An 18,795-nucleotide genomic window follows, 5' to 3' on the forward strand; every position below is an offset into this window, starting at 1 on the left:
ACTCTGACATACTATATACACTGTTATATACTATAGCTTATGTACGATAGCTTGTTAACTATTTAGTAGGGCATGGCCTTGTTCTTATGCTTCTTCAAAATAGTGTTAGCTATTTTGGCCCTGTGTTCTTATGCTTTATAGATCTGCTTATTAAGTTTCCCTTTCTCTCCAAAACATCCTTTGGGATTTCTGACTGGAGTTCCATTAAAGTTATTAAATTTCAATAAATTAATCAATGGTGAGTTGAACTCTCCCAAGGATTTTACATATCTTTTACATATATATTTTTTTCAGATTTGGTTTCAGGTATATTCTTTTTATTTAAATTTTGAATAAAATTCTTTAGTAGAAACTCTTTTTTTGTTTTATGGTTAAGATTGCCACAGAGAAAGGCTATTAATTTTTTTTATATATCAATCTATATCCAGTACAGTTGTTGAACTCTTGGTTTTAATAGTTTTGTGGTAGGAACTTCTGGTTTTTCTATGTAGATAAATACCAACATGTTAGTGATTTCTCTTTTCTTTTTTTCGACACTATCTAGATATATCCATGGAGCACACTGTTAAACTCTGTGCTTTAGTTGTTTCATCTGTAAAACAAGGATAATCAGTACACACATCAAAGGGTTGTTGTGAGGAATAAATGAGATAATAAAGGAGACATACTTATAACACAGTGCTTGGCACATAATAAACAGCCAACAAGTATTGATTGTTGTTATTATTTGTGTTTTACACTGGCTTAAATTCTCCAAGATAAAATTACCTTGATCTTTATAATACATTTTCCCTTTTCCTATCAGTCTAATGAGCTGTTTTCCTGTTTACGTAGAGATATATGCCTTTATCACAGTTTTAACTCACTCCAGGCTTTTAACCACACAATATTTAAATGAAATTTCCTTCTTCATGTACCTTTTCACAGAACCCTCTAGTTTTCTATTTATCTTATGGACAGCCTCCACAATTAATTAGATTAATTTCACTTTTTTCTGAATTTTCTATTTTTCTCTCTCTTATATTGGTTTCCTTCCTCCCTTTGCTTGCTCGTTTCTTGAAGCACATCCTCAAGTAGCTATCTCAGAATGGGTGCATGGGAGAGAGTTGTTTTTATACATATTAATTGTAATATTGTGATCATTGTATATGTAAACACTTTGGTTTTAGTGTCTTCTTAATAATTGACTAGTTATAGTATAAAGCTTTCCATATTGCTATATACTCATTGTAATTATTTTTAGTGACTAGTTGTACCACGTTGGGTCATAATCTTAATCATTCTCATACTGTGGAATGTTTCTGTGCTTTTGAACTTCTGTGAATGTAGCTTTTCATCCTTTTTGGTCATTTCAGGGGAAATAGTATGAGCCTAAGCTCCTTCAGATAGTCTTATACCTAAAACACTTACTGATTTCATTTTTTAAATTTCTTCTTTCTTCTTCTCTTTCCTATCTTTTTTTCTCTCTTTTCATTTCTTTTTTCTCTTTCCTGCTTTTTCTTCAAATTTTACTTTTAAAGTTAGCTAAGAATTTAAAAATAATAATAAATGTGTAAAGGCATAAAAGTAGTAAATTGAATATATAAAATATTTTTTAATAGGCACGGAATCATCACATTGCAAGCCTTTTCAGAAGCTAATCGGAAACTCTGGCTTGAAGCCATGGATGGGAAGGAACCGGTAGGGATATGACATATTCTGTAATTTAGATTTTATTGTTCTAATAATTGCAAAGTACATCTGAAAAAAATTTTATATGTCTATAGTGTATTTGAAAATATTAAAATAGTAAATCAGAGGAGTAGAGACTCTTACTGTTTTCCTAGTGTTGCGTCACTGGCACATAACACCAACTTCTGAATTCATTTCCCCAGGGGACTTCCAGGACTAATTTAAAACCCTAAAATTACTTTTAAAAATTACTTATAATCATTAATTTGGCTACATTGATTAGATTATTTTATTTATTTAATAATTCTTGAGTGCCCACTCTGCAAGGCCTGTGCTAGGCTTTATGAGCAGCATGATGAACAAGTTTCAGGGAAAGAACTAATCCTGGTCCTAGACCATTGTTTAAAAGTCTCCTTTGCTAAAACTGTTTGTGGCTTGACATTTTCCCTCTATCCAGATCCCCATTTTTATAATAGTTATTTTGATGTTGACATAATTTACTTAAAATTATCATGGAGGCTTATATAAAAAAGGGAATAAATCATTGATGACTTTTGTGAAGAACACTGCAATAAATGATTAGAGAGATGAGCACACAGAGCAAATAGGATGCACCAGCCTGTCCCTTGAAAACTATCTTTTAAATGGCAGAGAACCTGTGACCATTCTTCTGAAAAGTACCTATTGCAACAACAGAGCTACACAAAGTGTGGTCCCCAGACTGAGTCCATCCTACAAACCGTTACCCGGCTGCAATAAGATGAGTGCAGAGATTATGATTAAGCATCTGGAAAATTTTATAGCAATGAGAAGTCATTTTACATCTGTTGAATTTAATAATAAAAAATTTGGACTCTGCATCTATTCTTTATCATGTGTATTACCTTTAAATTTTATTGTAATTTATAAAAATGTCACTCAGCGACAGATTAAAAATTAAAAACAAAGGAAATTGGTTCTTTACCACTAACAGTTGAGGAGCAAGCCCTGACCTAGAAGAAATTTAGAAGACAGTGTGATAGCTCAACAAGTACAAGTTAGGATTGTACACACTGAGAAAAAAACACTAAGCAGATAATTTAAGGAAGGAACAATCAGGTGAAATCCATCATGAGATACTTCCTGAAGAAGGGAAATTATGCATCATGTTGGAGAATAGAATGAGATGCTTAGATCAGAGGGAAAGAGGTAAAACTTTGCCCAGGGCAGGACAGCCAGGGATGGAAAGGAGTGGGAGGCAAGATTGGAAGTCGGGCTGGGGAGATGGCATTGTGGACACAGTAGTTGTAAGACCTTGAAATCAAGACACTCCCTTTGTGTATCAGTGTACCAATATCACCCTGGTAATCTTCTGTGCTGGGTCATTAATTGAAAGTAACTGACTGGCTTCCTTTGTTTTTTAGATTTATACTCTGCCTGCGATTATTAGCAAGAAAGAAGAAAGTAAGTCATGCTAATAATTATTTCAAATGTTATCACATAGATTTTTTTTTTTTAGTTGAAGTACCATAACATATTAATTTCAGGTGTACAACATAGTAATTTAATCTTTGTATACACTGTGAAGTGATTACTGCAATGTCTAGTACCATCTGTCACCATACGATTGTGCCCCTTCATCCATTTCACCCACCCTCCAACCCCCTTCCCTTCTGATAACCATGAATCTGTTCTCTATATCTGAGTTTGGTTTCATTTTCTTTGTTTGTTTTGTTTTGTATATTCCACATATAAGTAAAATCATATGGTATTTGTCTTTCTCTGACTTATTTCACTTAGCATAATGCCTTTGAGGTCCCTCCATGTTCTTGCAAATGGCAAAGTTTCCTTTTTTGCAGCTGAGTAGTTATCCACTGTGTATATATAGCATGTCTTCTTTATCCAGTCCTCCACCAATGGAAATTTAGGTTATATCCTTATCTTGGGTATTGTAAATAATGCTGCAATGAACATAGCAGTGTATATATCTTTTTGAATTAATGTTTTCATTTTCTTTGGATAAATACCCAGAAGTAGAATAGCTGGATCATATGGTAGCTCTGTTCTTAAACTTCAAAATACCTTTGTTCTATTTTCCATAGTGGCTGCAGCAATATACTTTCCCACCAATAGTGTACAGAGTTTCTCTTCTTTCCACATCCTCTACAAAACTTGTTATTTCTTGTCTTTTTGATGATAGCTATTATAGCAGGTGGGAGGTGATATTTCATTGCGGTTTTGATTTGCATTTCTCTGATGATTAGTGGTGTTGAACATCTTTTCATGTGCCTGTGGGCCGTCTGTATGTGTTTTGGAAAAAAATATCTACATAGATCCTTTGCCCATTTTTTAATCAAATTGTTTTTCGCTATTGAGTTGTTTGAATTCTTTATATATTTTGGATATTAACTCCTTATCATATATGATTTGCAAATATTTTCTCCCATTCAGTAGGTCACCACTATATATATATATATATATAGTTTTTTTTTTTGTTTTTTGTTTTTTTTTTTTCTGTACGCGGGCCTCTCACCATTGTGGCCTCTCCCTCCATGGAGCACAGGCTCCGGACGCACAGGCTCAGCGGCCATGGCTCACGGGCCCAGCCGCTCCGCGGCATATGGGATCCTCCCGGACCGGGGCACGAACCCGCGTCCCCTGCATCGGCAGGCGTACTCTCAACCACTGCGCCACCAGGGAAGCCCTCACCACTATATTTTGCTGATGGTTTCCTTTGCTGTGCAGAAGCTTTTCTGTTTGATGTAGTCCCACTTGTTTATTTTTACTTTTGTTGCCTTTGCTTTTGGGGTCAAATTCAAAAATTCCATGCCAACACTGATATCAAGGAGCTTATTGCCTATGTTTTCTTCTAGAAGTTTTATGGATTCAGGACTATTTTAAGTTTTAATCCATTTTGAGTTGATTTTTGTGTGTGGAATAAGATAGTGGTCTAGATTCATTCCTTTCCATGTGTCTGCCCAGTTTTCCCAGCACCATTTATTGAAGAGACTGTCTTTTTCCCACTGTATATTCTTTATTCCTTTGCCATAAATTATTTATTCATATATATATGGGTTTATTTCTGGACCCTCTACTCTGTTCCATTGATTTATGCATCTGTTTTTATGCCAATACCATACTGTATTGATTACTATAACTTTATAGTTTAGTTTGAAATCAGGGAGTTTGATACCTTCACCTTTCTTTTTTTTTTTTGACTTTTTTTTGGTTTGTTTTTCTCATGATTCTTTTGTCTATTCAGGGTCTTTCATGGTTCCATACAATTTTAGAATTATTAATTCTACTTCTGTGATAAATGATAGGGATTGCATTGAATCCGCAGAATGCCTTGGGTAGTACGGGCATTTTAATGATACTCATTTTTCCAATTCATAAGCATGGTATACCTTTCCATTTGTTTGTGTCATCTTAAATTTCTTTCATCAGTGTCTTAGAGTTTTCAATGTACATCTTTCACCTCCTTGGTTAAATTTATCACTGGATATTTTACTCTTTTTGATGCAGTTGTAAATGGGATTGTTTTCCTAGTTACCTTTTCTGATATTTTGTAATTAGTGTATAAAAATGCAACAGATTTCTGTATATTGATTTTGTATCCTGCAACTTTACTGAATTCATTTATTAGTTCTAAGAGGTTTTTTTGGTGGAGTCTATAGTTTGTTTTCTCTATACAGTATCATGCCATCTGCAAATAGTGACATTTTTTCTTCTTCCTTTCCAATTGGGATTCCTTTTATTTATTTATTTTTAGCCTAATTTCTGTGTCTAGGACTTCCAATATTATGTTGAATAAAAGTAGTGAGAGTTGACATTCTTCTATAGTTCCTAATCTTAAAGGAAAAGCTTTCATCTTTTCACTATTGAATATGATATTGCCTGTGGACTTGTCATATATGGCCTTTATTATGTCAATGTATGTTCCCTCTATACCCACTGTGTTGAGAGGTTTCATCGTAATTGGAAGTTGAATTTTGTCAAATGCTTTCTCTGCATCTATGGAAATGATCATATGAGTTTTATTCTTCATTTTGTAAATGTGTGTGTCATGTTTATTGATTTGTGGATGTTGAACTAGCCTTGCATCCTTGGAATAAGTCTCACTTGATCATGTTGTATGATTCTTTTTATATATTGTTGAATTCAGTTTGCTGATATTTTGTTGAAGATTTTTACATCTATTTTCATGAGGGGTATTGGTTTTCCTTTTTGTGGTGCCCTTGTCTGATTTTGGTATCAGGATAATGATGGCCACATAAAATGAGTTTGGAAATGTTCCCTCTTCTTCAATTTTTGGATGAGTTTGAGAAGGATAGGTATTTAATCTTTGGATGTTTGATAGACTCCATGGGTGACACTCTCTGATCCTGTACTTTTGTTTGTTGGGATTTTTTGCAATCTCTTTACTAATAATCAGTCTATTCAGATATTTTATTTCTTTATAATTAAGTCTTAGAAGATGACATGTTTCTATATTCTAGGTTATCCAATTTGTTGGCATATAATTGTTCTTAGTAGTCTTTCATGATCCTTTGTATTTCTCTGGTATCGGTTGTAATTTCTCCTCTTTCATTTTCGACTTTACTTATTTGAGCCCTCTCTCTTTTATTCTTGGTTAGTCTAGCTAAAGATTTGTCCATTTTGTTTATCTTTTCAAAGAACTAGCTCTTGGTTTCATTGATTTTTTGAAAAATATTTTTTTAGTCTCTGTTTTATTTATTTTCACACTGATCTTTATTATTTCCTTCCTTCTACTACCTTTGGACTTCATTCGTCTTTTTCTACTTACTTTAGGTTTAAAGTTAGATTGTTTGAGATTTGTCTTTTATCTTTAGGTAGGCCTGTATTGCTATAAACTTCCCTCTTACAACGGCTTTTGCTTTGTCCCATAGATATTGGAATGTTGTATTTCCATTTTCGTTGTTCATATTATTTATTGATTTCCCCTCGGATTTCTTCATTGACCCATTGGTTGTTCAGTAGCATGTTATTTAATCTCCACGTATTTGTGATTTTTCCAGTTTTATTCTTGTAGGTCTAGTTTCGTACCATTGTGGTTGTAAAAGATGTTTTATATGATTTCAGTCTTCTTAAATTTATTGAGATTTGTTTTGTGGCATAAAATGTAATCTATCCTGGAGAATGTTTCATGTGCACTTGAGAAGAATGTGTATTCTGCTGCTTTTGGATGGTATGTTCTATATGTGTCTATTAAGTATATCTGGTCTAATATGCTGTTTAAGGCCAGTGTTTCCTTATTTTCTGTCTGGATGATCTGTCCATTAATGGAAGTAGGATGTTAAAGTTCCCTACTATTATTGTATTGCTGTCAGGTGCTCCCCTTAGGTCTGGTAATATCTGCTTTCTATATTAAGGTACTCCTATGTTGTTTCATATATATTTTAAAATGTTATAACCTCTTGTTGGATTGACTCCTTTATCATTCTGTAATGCCCTTCTTTGTCTTTTATTACAGTCTTTGTTTTAAAGTTTGTTTTGTCTGATATAAGTATAGCTACACCAGCTTTTCTTTTGTTTTGTTTCCTTTTCTTTTTTCATTCCTTCACTTTCAGCCTGCTTGTGTCCTTAGATTTGAACTGAATCTCTTGTAGGCAACATATAATTGTGTCTTGTTCTTTAATCCATTCAGCCACTCTATGGCTTTTGATTGGAGAATTTTGTCCATTTAAATTTAAAGTAGTTATTAACAAGTATGTACTTATTGCCATTTTGCAACTTGTTTTCTGGCTGTTTTTATAGTTCTTCGCTGTTCCTTTCTTTTCTTGCTCTCTTCCTTTGTGGTTTGATGACTTTCTTTCATGTTGTCTGTAGATTTCTTTCTCATTATCTTTAGTGTATCTACTATAAGTTTTTGGTTTGTGGTTTCCATGAGCTTCATATATAGAAAAACTACGTGTGTGTGTGTGTGTGTGTGTGTGTGTGTGTGTGTGTGTGTGTGTGTGTGTGTGTGTAGTACTCTGTTATAAGCTGATAGCAACTTAAGTTTGGACACATTCTAAAAACTGTACATTTTTACTTCTCCCACCCTCATTTTATGTTTTTGATGTTATATTTACATCTTGTTTTTGTATCCCTTAATTAGTGTAGTTACAGTTAACTTTACTACTTTTGTCTTTTAACCTTTATACTAGCTTTACAAATGGTTAATCCACTAACTTTACTATATATTTGCCTTTACCCATGAGATTTTGACTTTTTTATGTTTTCTTGTTACTATTTCATGCACTTTTTTTTCGTCTTGAAGAAGTCCCTTTAACTTTTCTTGTAAGGCAGATTTAGTGTTGCTGATCTCCTTTAGCTTTTGCTTCTGTAGAAAACTCTTTATCTCTCCTTTGGTTCTGAATGATAACCTTGCCTGTAGAATATTTTTGGCTGAAAGTTTTTTCTTTTCAACACTTTGAATATATTGTGCCATTCCCTTTTGGACTTTAAATTTTTTGCTGAATGATCAGATGTTAATTTTATGGAGCTTCCTTTATATGCAACAAGTTGTTTTTCTCTTGCTTCTTTTATGATTCTCTCCTTGTCTTTAACTTTTGACATTTTAATTATAATGTGCTTATTTTGGATCTCTTTGGGTTCGTCTTATTTGGAATTCTCTGTGCTTCCTAGACTTCAATGTCTGTTTCTTTCCCCCAGTTATGGATGTTTTTAGCCATTATTTTGTCAAATAAATTTTCTTCCCCTTTTTCTATCTATTCTCCTTCTGGGGCCCCTACAATGAGAATGTTATTCCTCTTGATGTTGCACCATAGGTCTCTTAAGTAATCTTTTTTTTTTTTTTCCTTCTGATCTGTTAGGATGAATTCCACTGTCCTGTCTTCCAGGTTGCTGATCCTTTCTGCTTCATCTAGTCTGCTATTGAAACCCTCTAGTGTATTTTTCTTTCCAGTTACAGTATTCTGCAGCTCCATGATTTATTTTTGGTACTTACTTTTATTTTCTGTCTCTTTGTGGAAGTTCTCATTGTGTTCATCTTTTCTTCCAAGAGGTCAGTGAGCATCTCTATGTCCATTACTTTAAACTCTTTAGCAGGTAAATTACCTCCATTTCAGCAAGGTTTTTTTTCCTGGATTTTTATCTTTTCTTTTGTTTGGGACATATTCTTCTGTTTTCTCATTTTGCTTATCTCTCTGTGTTTGTTTCTACATATTAGGCAATACAGTTACCTCTCCCAGTCTTGTAGGAGTGACCCTGTGTAGATGAACCTGATTTTTCAACCCTGCCCTGTTTGTTGTCTCTGAAACATTTGTAATTATCTAAGCAGTTTAATTTTTTTCTTGATAAGTCCCAGAGGTTGTGCCAAGACCTATCAGTGCTCCAAAGGGAGGGATCTAATTCCACCCCTAGTTTCAGGCTATTTGGAATGAAGACCTTCAGGTAGAAGCTTTTAAAGAACACACATATATATAGTATTGTGTGACCATGGTTGTAACTCCCTACTGACCTCAAGACCAGGTGATTTGGAGGTGTCCCCTTGGTGACTGTTGCAAAAGACAGGGCTTCTCTCTGGGAGGTGCAGGTGATCTGTCATGAGGCCAAGGGATAGTGCAAAGGTGGCATCCCCCAGTCTATATTCCCCCAGAGCTCCTCCATAGCTTCTAGATGTGTGGTAAACTTGAAGCCTTCCCCTCAGGCTTAAGCTCTGGGACGAGTAAATAGGGCTTTTTCACAGGAAGTCTGGGGGTGTGTTTCAGTATGCTGTCAGTGTCTTAGGGGTGGTTCCATACCATGAACTGTCTCAATTATTTCAGAGCCATAAGGCCCAGAAATGCAACCCTCCCTGGACACCATAGCCAGGTGCTCAAGGGCTGTCTCGTACGTGGAATGCATGTGCCTTCTGGCTTCAGTGGGCCACGGGAGAGCCTGGGGTGGGACTGCTGGCTGCATTGGTGCTGCAGAAGCACATGATGGTCACAGTGAGGCTGATCTTGGGTGGCCTCAGCCTGCAGTGGCTTGAAGCAGAATTTCGGTTGCCCAACCAGAGATTGAAGTCAGGCCATGGCAGTGAGAGTGCTGCATCCTAGCCACTAGACCATGAGGGACAGTGGCCAGTGACAAAGCTCCTGGCCTTGAATTCCCACAAAGAAACAGAAAGTAGTGAAACAAGTAAAGTGTTTATTAGGAGGCAGAAAGGTACATGTGAATAGACTCAGGCAGACTCAGAGAGAGTCGCACCCTCTTGGTAGTTTGAATCACTTATATGGGGCATTTCTTCTGGCCAATCATCTTGTTTTGCCTGGCTCTGAATCTGTATTTGGTTTATCTCAAGGTCCTCCCATGTGTGCGCACACATCTCTTAGCCAAGATGGATTCTAGCAAAGAGGCCTATGGGTAGGTTGACATCACTTACTATGGAGTGACACCCCCTCCCTTTTGAACTCCAGGGAGCCTTTCTGTGCGTGTATAGTCAGGAAGGTCTCCTTGACTTCAAGAATGAAGAATATGTGGTCTCTTTATTTCTTTCTTTTTTTTTTTTTTTTTTTTTTTTTTTTTGCAGTACGCGGGCCTCTCACTGTTGTGGCCTCTCCCATTGCGGAGCACAGGCTCCGGACACGCAGGCTCAGCGGCCATGGCTCACGGGCCCAGCCGCTCTGCGGCATGTGGGATCTTCCCGGACCGGGGCACGAACCCATGTCACCTGCATCAGCAGGCGGACTCTCAACCACTGTGCCACCAGGGAAGCCCTCTTTATTTCTTATTGGGGCAGGGCTCAGCTTCTCCTCCCTCCTGTTATTGTCTTCATCTTGGAGTATCTGTCCATAGAGGACAAACTCCAGCTGCTCGGCCTGGGGCCCATCTATCTCCTCCCTCAAGGCCACAGGAACACATGGGGGTAGTGTGAGATAACGGGCTGCAGCAGAACTACAGGGATACGTGAGGGTGGGGTAAGACCCCCTGGCTTCAGGGGGACCAGAGGAGAGTGTGGAGGCAAGTCAAGTCCTTTAACTCTAGCATTGTGGAGTGAGAGCACAAAAATGGTGCTCACCAGCACCTCTGTCCCAGGAGAAAGTCCCAAAGACCTCTGTAGACCCTTTAATCTTAGCTAATGAATCTCCTTCATGTATGGTCTAGGAGCTTTTCAAACTTGGTTTTGCACTGGGTCCTGAGGTGAATGAGTCTGCACGTGAGCTCTTTAAGAGCAAACTTTTCTGTCCCCACATCCTTTTGTTGGTTTTCAAAGCCAAAAGTTTTGGGCACTCATCTCTCCAGTGCATGTTGTAAGTGTTGGGGTACCTGATGTGGGGCACAAACCCCTAGCTCCTCAGGGAGAAGTTCCATATTTGTGAGATCCCTTGTGCTTGTGGGTTGCTGTGCCAGAGGTGAGGTTTTTGGTGAGACTGCGCTTCTGACTCTCCTAGCCATCTTGATGTGGTCCTTTTATCCTTTGTTGTGGAGGTGCTGTTTAGCTAGTTTTCAGGTCTTTGTCAGATCCATATGTAGTTGTAGATTTGGTGTGTCCATGGGAGGAGGTGAATCCAGGATCTTCCTATGCTGGCATCTTAAACCAACCCCCATCATGTAGTTATTTTTATCACAGAGGTATTATGTGATATTAAAAGTTAACTCTGGAAAAATCATAGTAGTGCACCTTTGTTCTGATGGTACTCAGCAAATTTGAAATTTTCATTCAGAGTTTCTCATGTTAAAACCACTAACTACTGGGCTTTATAGTAACCAAAATTATTTTATTTATTTGGCATTTATTACTTATAAGTATGTACCCTGCTTTATCCCAGAAAGAGATTTGAGGCAATTGATATTTTATTTGATTTTCTTTTTAATGGCAATAGAGGGTTTCTTTATCTTATTTTCTCTGCTCCAATTTACAAAACTGAAGATATGAACACTGCTAATTTTAGGGGATTGTGCCCAAGATTGTGAAGTGTAAGGACATTGTCATAACACATGGGATATGTAGGAAAACATGTTGTGGCTGTATTATTACTGAATTTGTGTCAAACCATTCTGAATGAACACATTTTATGTATTTTCCATCATATTCTGAATCCTTTTTAGTCATCTGCCACCTTTAATCCTTGGTTAGTTTAGGGTATCTTCATATGTAATTTACATATACAAATTATTTGACATTTAAAATCAAATTTTATATGTTTCTAAGGTTATGTGTATATCCTTTAAAGCACTTTCAAATTTTATTTAACTCAATTGACTTTCATGATGTCTAAATTTATTTTTAAAACAGCCTTAATAAGCCTGACTTTTGGATTGTTATTAAAATACAAGTTAGAATGGAGTAACAATAAAAACTGGGAAAGCACTCATTTGAAAGTAATAAATATTGAGTGTATTCAAAAGCCTATCATTTTATCTGGATGAAATGCTTCCTAGTGATTAATTTCAGAAATTATCAAGAGAAAATGCATAATTTAAAATACCTTTAATGTTAAAGAGTTAAAATAATATTTCCAGTTTTTATTCTTGTGTTCATTTCTTTTTTGCCAGTCAGAGTGATTAGTATAAAATCTTTCATTGCCCACTTTTATCTAATCAGGGAAACATTAACCAACCGACAAGAGGTTTGTAAGTACTGAATGTTCATTCTAAACAATTACCTAAAAAGTAATCTGTTGTGTAATTTGCATTTGAGTAGAGTTTGAAATGTGTTTTCTAACATTGGTTTCATTGTTCATATCCAGTATAAAGATAGTCCTTTCAAATTCAAATGAACCTACTCAAAGACAAATCCTTCCTGAAAAACAAATGAATATATATATAAGATATTGAATAGAGCTTTTGAATGGGGACGTGGTCAAGTCATTCAGAATATATTTGATACTTAATGCACCTTGGAACTAGTTTTTATCATAACTAGGTAATTTGAGTGAGAAAGTTATCAAATGTACTTATGCTGTGATGGAGGGAGTTTGGGCTTCTTGTAGTAAAAACTCACTCTTCTGGAAATCAGCTTTCCTGTAGTCTTAGGCACCTGAAACATCACTATGCCATCATGTGTAATTATAAATTGATACGTGTTTCAGAGAAATAGGTGTCTGAGAGTCCATGTGTTTGTATGATTTATCACATTCTGGCTCTTGATATGATGTATCAGTTTTCCACCCAGTTCCCTGAACAGGAGGTGACAGATTCCATCTCTTCTCCATAGTTCTCCATGCAGGCCTTTCCTGAGATGTGCGCTCAGCACATATTTGCTCTTATTCTTATTCAGTGCCACTAGGCTTTTATTGCCCAGGGGGAGATTTTGATCATGAAAAGAATCTTTAAATTACCTTTGCTCTATTAATAGGTAGTACTTGAAGTTATAAATCTTAAACCTATTTTTGAGTTTTATTTTTATTATTTTGTCTTAAGCCATAATTTTTCTTTAATCCTATTTTTAATCAACATACAGCTCTTATTTATAAATGTACTAATTTTAAAAGTAAGTCATTTTCACTTCTTTATTTTTCCACAAATTTGATAAAATTCTCCCACTTATACATTTAATCAATCAAGCCTCTACAGACATGTCAAATTATAAATACAAAACTAGTAAATTTCATTCTCTCAAACTCAACACCCTAATGAGACAAATTTGTGATTCTGGCAGAATATAATCTTCCTAAACACCAGGCATCTTTTGTAGTCTAGTAAATTTGCTTATAAATGCAGAAAATAATACCTTTTTAAGTATTCTAAACGTTCTAAAAAGTCACATGTGAAATTGTGTAGTCATTTCAGAAGGTCTTGCTACATTGGTATAAAGCCAAGTTATCCAAAATTACACTTGTTTTGAGTTGTTTTTAAACATTCTTGGAGATTCATATTTGCTTACCTGAAGAGAATCAGTACTCTGTTTTAAAAGTCAAGACTATGGCATATGCCGCCAATAAAAGAAACTCTGAGTAGTAGAGGCACAGGATTGATTGCACCTTCTACAAATAAGCTCCCCCTTGCTGTGGGGTGGACTTTTTGGTATTGCCAATTTGCGTGAGGGAGGCTTTCTAAACATTTTCAATCCAACATGCAATGAAGTGCCTTTCCAAGTCCTCAGAATTTAATCTTTTTTTTTTTTTTTTTTTGCGGTATGCGGGCCTCTCACTGTTGTGGCCTCTCCCGTTGTGGAGCACAGGCTCCGGACGCGCAGGCTCAGTGGCCATGGCTCATGGGCCTAGCCGCTCTGCGGCATGTGGGATCTTCCCGGACCGGGGCACGAACCTGCGTGCCCTGCATCGGCAGACGGACTCTCAACCACTGCACCACCAGGGGAGCCCAGAATTTAATCTTTTTGCATATAATTTTGAACAATCTACTATATCAAGGCCTAAAATTTATTAATGGACTTTTGAATCTCTTCCTCAGGCTGTAATTTTACCCCTTTCTCTTCTATCATGTCTTATCAGCCACTATTTTTCCAGTGATTTAATGACTCCTAGGACATATCTTTATGCTAAACAGTATTCCAGATTCAAGCACTTGATCCTATTAAGAGTAACATCATGTTTTCTTCCTAGTAATAGGTCCAGAATTTTATTTGTTTCAGTTCAAAGTTATATGCCAGTAATTGTGAAGTTCTCAAACCTCTTTCTCTGATCTTGAATAAATCATGTGAGTTCATCATGTTATGAGTTCAGCATCTTGTGTCTTCTTTATGTTTGCCCCTTCCATCATTTTTCTACACACCATTTTGTTTTCTGAGATCTATGTCCCTTTTTGACACTTGACTCTCCCCCAAGGTGGCGTTATGTCAATTTTAGTCTGTAACTTCTCTCACAGTTGGTATTTGAAACCAGTACCAGCCTTGATCCATTTGCCATCTTGAGAAGTGCTTCTTTATAGCCTTGGTAATTCAGATGGATTCCACTTATCTTAAATTATTCCTGTTATCCTTTGGAAACTCAGTTTTGCTGGGCATGTGTGTTTTTGAACTGTGGAAGATAACAGTCAAGCTTAGGAGGGTAAAATCTAAAACTCAGATTAAAAAAAAACTGTTTTGAATGTCAGCAATTGGGAGTAGTCTGTGCTTTCACTGAAAACCCTAAAAGCAACAGACAGATGAAGAACTATCTAGTGTCCTAAAATAGGGCCATATTGTGAATATACAGAGGACATATGCTGTTCAATGGAGAGTGAAACTATGCTGTGACTGTAATGGGACTCTTTACAAGCCTAACCTGAAAAAGTCTCCCTACTTTGTGGTTACTCTTAATTTACCATTTTCAGAATCTAGATGCTGTAAATGAGACTAGCATAATTTAGTAGAGAAGGAAGATTTGACTCGTCTTTATGAAAAAAGCATCAAGTTAAAAAGCTAGAGCGTTGGTCAGTTACAGGATATTAAATCCACAGATACTTTTCTGGTTGTAAAATATACCACAGTATCCTTTTCTTGAAATTATAAGACTTTGGGAATGGATTTATTTTGAGAGTACTTACTACGCAGATTATCCCTCAATTAAGATTAGAACTAAAAAAAAAAAAAAAGATTAGAACTAAACTGTTCCTCAAGCCATGCCATTGAAAATATAATTCCGCCATTTGAGCTCATTTTTCAAAGAAGCAAATTATCTGTCTTGAGACACCTTTTCTGTCGTGAGACTTTCATCATGGGACTAGTTGTTAACAGGGACAGAGGCAGTTGCCTTTTTTTCCTAGGCTTGCTTTCTCTGGCATTGTCTCTTGGTGCCCTGAGCCTTGTCCCCACTCATACATACATTTGATTTGGTGGCTTTTCAGCTGGTCCCTCTACCCTATGTCTTGGAGAAATTGGGAATTGCGAAAGGAAAGGTTTCTAGTTCTCATTCTCTCATGCAATTCTGTTCAACGATACTCCATTTTGGAACTACTTTATTCCAATCATTGTGAATAAGAAAAAGGAAGTTCTTTCAAATGATGTTTCTGCTATTAAAAGTCACTACTCATCTGTGTAGTGGTAAAGTCTCCTAACATTCAGTTCTCATGTACAAAATCAAAGAGATTGGACTAGAAGATAATTTTATAATTTCCCAACAACTCCAAATTTCTACCACTCTGTGTTTCAGTGGCTTTTCCCATGTGTACCCAGGGAATGTATTCTCCCCAGCAACAAACAGAAAAAGTGAACTCAATCTTATCCTTGGGAAGCGCCATCTGTCACAAATGTTTTGGCACTTCCTACTGCTATTTAGATAGCTCAGCTCTTCTCCCCAAGGCCACTGAGCAAATACAGTTCTGTTTCCATCGCTGAGACCCAGGAAGAGGGTCAGAGCTCAAGTCTTCTTCATGGGCAGAGCAGAAAGAGAAAATAGTTTGGGCCGGGACTGTGGAGAGTTACCTACTACCTTTAGGGAAAAGAGAAAATGTCCTGTGGGAACCACAAACGCCATTAAATGCACTCATCTTCTTTTCCTGTTTCTTTCAAGCCACATATAGTATGATATTAGTTGTCTGTGATAGGGGCCTTTTAATCTGAAATGGCAGACTAGAAATGTGAATTGGAAATTAAAGACAAGTGCTACTTTGTTTTGTCAACCCTGAGAATGTATTGTAAGGCCAAGTAGATTACATCTGTAAGGACATGCTGGGTTTTTAATTACTAGGAAATTGAAGGTACAAGGACTTTTGCTTTGTTAGCTGCATGGAAAACAATTCTTTCTTTTTTTTCCTCCTCATGGCTTTTTGAATTCTGTTGAGATTAATAGCTTTTGTGCTGCTAAACTGCCTTATGGAAACTTTACTTGAGTTTCAATAAAAACTTCAGCCCTGAATAGTTGCTGGAGGGAAATAGGAATGTTTCTATTTAACTTTTGATTGAATAAATTAAGTTCTTTAGTTAACCAATCTTCTTCTTCACCCCCAAAGGCCAGGTATCATTAATATTGTAAGATGTCAATTCCTGGGAATTTGTGGTAGTTGTATTTTGCACACCCCTCCGGTCCTCTCTACAGAGAGATACTGGGCTGAGGTAAGAGCCCTGGAGAGGAGTTGACAAAAGCAACTCCTGTTAGCTGATAAGCTCTATCCCTTGTAGAAGCCAGAGAGCGTACTTGAGCAAGCCAGCTACAAACCAATAACTAGCCAGCTATGGATCAGTAAGCACGTGTTGTCTGCCTGCTCTGGGCCAGGCACTGAGCCCTGATTCAGTAGTTCGTACTTCAGACAGATGCATATGCTCCCCTCTCTACCGCTGCAGCAGGAGTACTTGCCCTCCACTAAAGAAAGAATCAGGATAAATTATCAGCTTTTAATGGTGTGATTTTATTTAGTAAGAACCTCTTCCACTGACTTCTCATTTGAACATTAAGGAGTTCCCAGGTTTTCTTTTTTAAGCCATAGAGACCTATTTTTGCTGAATTCTCATTAGCACTAGCATACTAAGTGTAGTAACCCCTTCATGGCTTTGGAAGGTGGAAAGGTTTCCTTTACCGAATGTGTTTGTCTCTGACTTCCCTCAGAAGCACCCCTCCTTATGACTTCCTCCTCCATCACTCACTGGGAGACAGAGGGTGCTAAAGCCTGTTTAAGCTATATCGCCTTCTTCTCCTCAGACCTCAGCAGAAACTGCTGAGTGCTTGGATGAAGGCACTGTTGATCAGTAGTTTGTTAGGCAGCCATGAAGGGGTGCTGCCTTTTTATATGAATGGACAAATCAGCAGCCAGAAACTCGGATGAATACCAGTTAAGCGAGGAAAAGCGAAGTGTGTAGGATTGGCTTTATTCCATTTAGTCCTTTTTGCCATAACAATCTGCTTAAGTTGTACATGATTAAATCAGAACTGGCCAGGTTATGCTGTGGTCTCAGAGACTTAACCACAATAAAGGTTCATCTCTTGAATATGCGATATGTCCATTCAGGTCAGCTGTGATTCTCTTATACATAATTTTTACTCTAAAACCCAAGCTCATGTAATACCTTCTCTCTGTAACATTGATCTTGTACCAGAGGGGGGAAAAAAATGGCAGGCTTCCACAATACATACCAGCTCTTCCTAGCTGATGGATAATGACATTTGTGACTTCCATTCATATTTCGTTGGCTAGTGCATATCATATGACCAAGTCTGTCTTAGAGGGAGCTGAGAAACATAATCTTCCTGCAGGAAGGAGCAGCAAATATGAGTGAACAGTAATCCCAGGCTACTACAGTTCCGTTCCAATGAGAGGATGTGTTTGTTCATTGTGATTATTGAAGTTTAATGAGAGCATAGGGACATATATGTGAATATCCAACTTGTTGTCTCTTCAGTGGTCAGCTAGATTCACAGGGCCTGAGTGGTTTATGCCTGATCTCCATTTTTTTAAAGAAATAGATCACTGTGGGCTTCCCTGGTGGTGCAGGGTTTAAGAATCCCCCTGCCAATGCAGGGGACACGGGTTCGATCCCTGGTCTGGGAAGATCCCACATGCCACGGAGCAACTAAGCCCGTGTGCCACAACTACTGAGCCTGCACTCTGGAGCCCACAAGCCACAACTGCTGAGGCCCGCATGCCACAACAACTGAAGCCTGCGTGCCTAGAGCCTGTGCTCCGCAACAAGAGAAGACACCACAATGAGAAGTCCGCACACCACAACGAAGAGTACACCCTGCTCACCCCAACTGGAGAAAGCCCACGCGCAGCAACGAAGACCCAATACAGCCAAAAATAAATAAATAAATAAATAAATTTATATTAAAAAAATAGATCATTGCCCTGGCCCCAAATATTTTTAAAATAAGTAATATAGTATGCCTCTGAAAAATAACACTTCTGGCAGATAATACCTCAAGCCCCTTGACTTCAGCCAGGCCCCAAGAATACATGTGATTGACATATGTAGATTTTATATTCTCCTCTAGCCAATAATGATGATGATGATAACAGCCAACACTTCTGCAGCACTTACTATATTCCAAGTACTGTTCTAGGAGCTTTGCAAATGTTAACATATTTCATCTGTGAATAGCCCTGTGAAGACAATACTACTATTATCCTTACTGTATAGAAGAGGAATCTGAGGATGAGAGAGATTAAAACTGTGTCCAGTAATACAGCTGCTAAATGGGAGAGTAACTACTGTCTCTTTCATCTGGTTAGTACTAGTGGCTGACCCTTTTTTTTTTTTACCGTTTCTTCTTTTTCTCAGTGATGTGTGGATAGGAGCACATGGGGAAGGAAACTAGCATC

General features: G+C 37.2%; 1 protein-coding gene across 2 annotated transcripts in view; it reads left to right on the forward strand.

Moving 5' to 3' along the window:
* The window catches only part of ARHGAP42 (Rho GTPase activating protein 42), a 288,105-nt gene that overhangs the window by 234,643 nt on the left and 34,667 nt on the right, over window positions 1–18,795 (forward strand). For both annotated transcript variants that reach the window (XM_079929104.1, XM_079929105.1), the window contains 2 exons: window positions 1,602–1,680; window positions 3,075–3,114. In XM_079929104.1, coding sequence (XP_079785230.1) covers window positions 1,602–1,680; window positions 3,075–3,114 — 119 coding nt within the window. The remainder of the gene's footprint in view (window positions 1–1,601; window positions 1,681–3,074; window positions 3,115–18,795) is intronic.

This window comes from Stenella coeruleoalba (genome assembly GCF_951394435.1).
Source record: "Stenella coeruleoalba genome assembly, chromosome: 8".
NCBI classification, from domain to species: Eukaryota; Metazoa; Chordata; class Mammalia; order Artiodactyla; family Delphinidae; genus Stenella; species Stenella coeruleoalba.